Source organism: Chaetura pelagica, unplaced genomic scaffold, assembly GCF_000747805.2.
Source record: "Chaetura pelagica isolate M959 unplaced genomic scaffold, ChaPel_1.0 scaffold386, whole genome shotgun sequence".
Classification (NCBI taxonomy): Eukaryota; Metazoa; Chordata; class Aves; order Apodiformes; family Apodidae; genus Chaetura; species Chaetura pelagica.
The window spans coordinates 3,324,614-3,330,613 of NW_009953703.1; the positions used below are offsets into that span (position 1 = coordinate 3,324,614).

Below are 6,000 nucleotides of genomic sequence, written 5' to 3' on the forward strand. Positions count from 1 at the left end.
TGACAGCCAGACCTTTTTGTAGTTGGTCAGAACTAAAAATTAGGGAGCAGTTTTAAAAACTGGTTTTCCACCTGGGGTTTTCTCTTTGTCATTAATAAAATCTTTAGCAAGAAAAACTATAAATGGCTGAAATTATTTTATCTTTTAAGTAAACATGCCACTGTTTCTCTGCTTCTCTATTGCTCTCCCAATTATTTTGGGAATATCATGAGACTGTTTTCTTGGAATTATGGCCCTTGGTATTAATTTCTCTTGATTTTATGCTGTTGCTTCCATAGTAAGTTCTTAGACACACACAGGGTAACAGTGGGCAAAACAAACCCTTATGTCATTTTAAGAAACATGACCTTAGCAGAGAAAATAGTGTTCATCTTCCATTTCATCCTGGGCAGAAAACTTGGCTTTGCTTTTTTCTCTAAGTTGTGAATCTCCTTACGTTTTCTTGTCATAATTAGAAGAGACTGATTTTTAATTTCTTAAGAGTGCTAAGAAAGCTGTGGCTTCCACTCCTGGACCTCTTTAGCCTATGGAAAGATTAATTGGGATGCAGTGTATGTCTGAGAGAAATCAGAGTCACTTGTTGCCCTTTAAAAGGATAGTTAGTTTTGCAGTTGCAGCTCAGCTAGGCCCTGTGAGGTCAGTGTGCTCAGCATGGCTTTCAGTCTTTCTTTGATCTTGAGTGACAAGGATAAGGTAATGAGGAGCATGAAAATAATAGACTGTTCCTCTTTTGACAAGAATCAGGAAACATTTAATCTGTAGGTAATTTCTTACTTGCTATCAAGTAAGGCCCACTGAGTTTAAGATATTAACAGAAGATGACCATCTTAATGTTCTTATTTCACAAACAAACAGGCAGAGCTGGTAGAGGAGAAATATTTCTGAATTTCTGAGAGTACTGGAAACACTGCAGAGGAAAAATAAGGAAAATGACTTGACAGAGGACTGCTAACTACAACAGGCTTAAATTACGAATAGACATAAAAAAATCAATACTGAGGAACACAGAAAATAGAGATGGAAAAGATATATTGGGTCATATTCAGCATCTCCTCCTAGAGTACAGTTGTTCAGTGCAGTGTATCTTTTATCCAGGGTACCTTTAAATTGTTCAAAGCAAAGGAAATTCCTTTACTTCCTTTGGGAGTGTCTGCCACAGACTGAAGATCTCACTGTCAAGGGATGTTTCCAGGCATTTAACCTAAGTTATGTTCGTTTTCCTAACGTTGGTGCTGAAGTTCCCTCCTTGGTGTTCATACCTCTAAGAAGGGCTTTGCCATCATAGTCCCTTTGATATCATTTGCTCATTATACAACCAAAAGTCAAGTCTCTAGAAATGGGTAGGGCAGGGTGGTGCTGTTACGATCTTGCTGCTAGGACAGCAATCTGCATGTATCTACCCTTGCATCTTTCTCAGCTCCATAGTTAGTAGAGCACCTTTTCAGGAGGATGAATTAGCTGAAGGGCTGTGTGTGACCATACTGTTTCCAAACCAAGTACTTAAGGTAGCCCTGCTGGCATTGTGTTGGAAAGTGCATGCTTACCCAAAATGGGATGTGTAGAACCAGAGTGTAACAAGGCAAACAAAGGCATGGCTGTTGCTATCTCATGTTTTTAAGGAAGCTCTGAGAGATGGCTATCCCTAGGAAATTCTGTAGATCTTAGTTTTGTCAAAGAGTAAGTGATGCATTTTTATTAACATAATCTTGTAAGAGAAACAATGAAGAAAACAGAGGCCTGGAGAGGCCTGTGGAGTGTGGGATAATATAGGAAGAAATACATTTTGCTGCTCAAGTCCTCACACTGGTCCTCTCCAGGCTCTCTGCGGGCCTTCAAACAAAATAATTTTAAAATTCCACCTGTAATCACTTTCTAGGACACGCCCTTTATATTAATTATTACCTCATAACTCTGAAGCAGACCGGTTTCAATATTCTGGTGTCTGTTAGTGTAATTGTACCTTCTCTTGTCACCAGGAAGGCCAATAGAATCCTGAGGTGCATAAGGAAGAGTGTGGGCAGTAGGTTGAGGGCAGTCATTCTCCCCCACTACTCTGCCCTGGTGAGGACACAGCTGGAATATTGCTTCCAGTTCTGGTCTCCCCAGTTCTAGAAGGACAGAGGACTGATGGAGAGAGTCCAGCAGGGGGCCACGAAGATGATTGGGGTATTGGAGCATTTTTCTTATGAGGAAAGGCTGAGAGAGCTGGGACTGTTCAGCCTGGGGAAGAGGAGGCTGAGCGGAGACCTTATTAATGCCTACAAGTATCTAAAGGGAGGGTGCAGGGAGGATGGAACCAGACTCTTTTCAGTAGTTGCCAGTGACAGGACAAGGAGCAATAAGCACAAGCTGGAACATGGGAAGTTCTATTTAAATATGAGGGAAAACTTAAACTTACTGACAGAGCCCTGGAACAGGCTGCCCAGGGAGGTTGTGGAGTCTCCTTCTCTGGACATATTAAGACTCACCTGGATGCAGTCCTGGGTAATGTGCTCTAGAGGATCCTGCTTTAGTGAGGGAGTTGGACTAGATGTTCTCTAGAGGTCCCTTCCAATTGACAATTCTGTGATTCTGTGAAAATGGTATTTCGTTGTATTCAGCTAGGTAGATATATTGTGTCAGAAGCATACAAATGACAGGTAGCAGCATACTCACAACATGCAAAATGTTTTTCTTTCCTTGAAACCTTCCCTTGAAGGTGCCCTTTTTTCCCATAGACCCTTTCACTGTCTTTAAATACCAGTGACACCTTTAGCTCCAACCCCATCACACAATTTTCTTGTATCTTAGAGTCTTGCTGCCAGATGAGGACACTGGACAGTGGGATTGGAACCTTCCCCCTCCCGGACTCAGGGAACCGATCTACAGGGCGACACATTTCTAAGCAGGACTCAACCTTGGAAACAGAAGCCCTTGCACGGTCGGACCAAGTTCTTCTTTCAGCTCCTTCAGTAAAAGCCAAAACTCTCGAGCGAGAAGTGCCTTCAACAGCTAAGAGCCAGGAGTCTGTGGAAAGCATAATTAGTCACTCAACATCTGATCCAGCCATGACTGCTAAAGGTATACAACCTTTTCAAAGTCGCCTTCCAAAACCAGCTTCCTCAGGTAAAATGTCAATTACACTGAAAATCTCATTATTTCAGCCCTGATGTCTGTTTTGATCAGCAGAACTCTTATAATAATGACAATTGATAACAGAAATGTTAAATGCAGAGGAGAAGAGATTCTTTTTATGAATGTGTAAGGTTAACAAGTTTGTGACCTGAACTGTATGGAAATTTTGTTACACATAATGCTTATCTGAGGAAGAAAAATGTGTTAAGTACTTAAATCCTTTTCTAAAGAAACAGTACTTGAAGAAAAAACATATGCCAGCCTTCAAATTGGACTTGAGTAAGAAAGCAGATGTTCAGCAATATTCAGGACCAGACTTTGTGGCAAGGTACAAAGCATAGTCATATTGTGACTTAGAAAAGATATATTCATGAAGACTTGCTTTTGAAACCAGATTTGGACTAAAGGCTATTTTGGCCTCAATGCATAAATTCTGTCCCAATGAATACATGTCCTTGACCTCCAACAGGACTCTCACTACTTTACAACATTATACAAACACTTTTCTATATACAAATATAAAATCCCTTAGCCTGCCTTAAAAGCAATGTGTGTGTTTAAACTGCATGTGTAAAACAAAAGCTGGCAAATTGATAAAAGGACTAGCAATTCAACAAGAGCACCAATTATAACTTTTTATTAGTAAATAATACCGTTAAACTCTGTGCAATTTTTTATAAATGCACACTGACCATTTATATGAAGATACTTGATTTACTAATATGTATGTCAGTAACATTAGAAACCATTACAGAGAGCATTTATAACAGGGAGTTTTTCATAGTCAGCATATTAGATATGTTAAAAAAAAAACAACAGTAAAAGTAATTGATTTAATAGAGAACAGTATTGTTTTATCATGAGCAAATGCAGTGTTGTGTATTTATTTGGGTTATGGTTGTTAGCACTTTGTCAGCATAAGTATTTCTTGCTCCTGTAAAAGTTGTGAGTGCTTAACTTGCATAAATCTGTATCACTCTGTAAGAGAGATTCTATGTAATTAGCATGTAAGGTTAAATGTCAAGTTTAAGCTTAGTTTCAGGCCATCAAATGTGTTCTGCTAATGAGCAGAATGTATATTGAGCCTAGGAGGAAAGAAGCCTCTTTTATATGTTGATAAGATGCCTAACAGAAGAATTCTAACTGAACATCTTAGAACTTAGTTGATTTGGCAATACTCCCTTTGTAGAATTGTGATGGTGTAATAGACTGCAAACACAGTGTATGCTTCATTGCAGACTCCCCTGCTTGTTTCAAATCAAAACTGCATAAAAAGATATTTTAATACTTAGTATTTTTAAAAGAAATGTACTGTTAATTAATGGTACAGCTAAGAAGGATGCAGAAGAGAAATCTTAGTTATAGATTATATGCTACATGCTTGAATAGCCACATGTGTGACCTCAATTCAGCAGTGGGCTACAGAGTAGAGTCCATGATTAAACACTGTCATTATAACAAATTGAACAGAAACTGCAAGCATTGAATTGCTTCATAAGAAGTCAGTAGCAGGAAGATTGTCCTGATCTTAATGCTAATATTCACTGCACCAGTCTTGTAAGGTTTGTATCTTAATTAAATTGTCATGAAGAGATGTTAAAAAAAACTAGTATACATCAGATTATGGGGTCAGCTCATTCTTTACTAGAATATTTTCATTCAGTTCTTATCTGCCTCACTTTCTCATCCAAATTACAATTATCACTTTATTTCATATGCACCATACATCTTCTTTGATGTTCCGATCTTGCGTGGTGCAAATATAGCAAATAAGGCAAGCAGCTGATTGAGAGTTTCTGCTAGAAAAATACTTCTAATTACATTTATGTTAACAGACTGTTCTCTCTGAGAACATAAAATAGCAAAGCAGATCCTACAATGCCTAGAAGCAGTTATTGAATTATGTTTGTTGTGTAAAAGAGTATATATTTCAAAACTATTAGAGGGGTTTAAATCTATGCGTTCCTCTTTTTTTGTTAACTGGAGAAGGCTTTGGGTCGAATTCTGCCACTGTCGTTGTTAGAATGATTCCAGTAAGTTAGTAATTTGTTCCTTTGAGTAGTAAGATATTATTTGGCATAATGAAAGTATCATGACTTGCCTGCAGTTTTTACTGAATTATAATTGAAGCACTGTCATGAAGATGCTGATGAGACCTAAAATGTAAATGATGTCTCTCATAACTCAGGAATAATTAGCGTGGCAAAGCAAAGTGAACAAGTACCGAGTTCTGTGACCCCTGCATCATTAGAGCTTACTGAAGAAACTGTGGAAAACAGGAAAGTTCTTCCTGAGAGAACCACCAAGAAAACTACTAAAACAAAGGTACAAGTTCAGAAGTGTCATCTATTAAAGATGTATTGTGGTGTAAAGAGTCAGACATACTGGATGTTTTTAATATAGTGGGAAGAGTAACTAGCAGTCTAACAGCTGCATTTACTTTCTTGCCCTTCATTTGCCATCTCGTTATTTATTATTAATAATAATAGAGCACCCAAAGGTATGTTATCCTCATGGTTTACAATCATGTTTTAATTAAAATCCTTGCAGACATTTTATAGACAAGGAAATAAAGACTTTTTGCCCTGTTTTTGTCTTCAAAAACTCGTTCTTGTTTGTTTCCTTTCCATGAGATTCGGATTTCCTTTTTTCCCCCAGGCCTAGGTTTCCTTGTCTGTATGGCTGTGTAGTATGAGCATTTGAGCAGATGTGCTGTGGAACTGCTGTGAAAGGGAAAATAACTTGTCTTACATGTTTCTGTGGGTTTTTGGTTAATCCCTGCAATGGCCTGTCTGTCCTTCAGTCTTTTAATGAAAACTGCAGAAAGAACAACAGGCAAATGCATATACCAGTGTAAAAACTACTGCTGATGGTTGTCAAGTTACC

At 38.3% G+C, this 6,000-nt stretch overlaps 1 protein-coding gene across 1 annotated transcript in view; it reads left to right on the forward strand.

Annotated features, from left to right (window-relative positions):
* NCKAP5 (NCK-associated protein 5) overlaps positions 1-6,000 on the forward strand; it is a 337,214-nt gene that overhangs the window by 319,542 nt on the left and 11,672 nt on the right. Inside the window, exons 16-17 of the mRNA XM_010000398.1 lie at positions 2,791-3,105; positions 5,303-5,439. Of these exons, the coding sequence (XP_009998700.1) occupies positions 2,791-3,105; positions 5,303-5,439 (452 nt within the window). The remainder of the gene's footprint in view (positions 1-2,790; positions 3,106-5,302; positions 5,440-6,000) is intronic.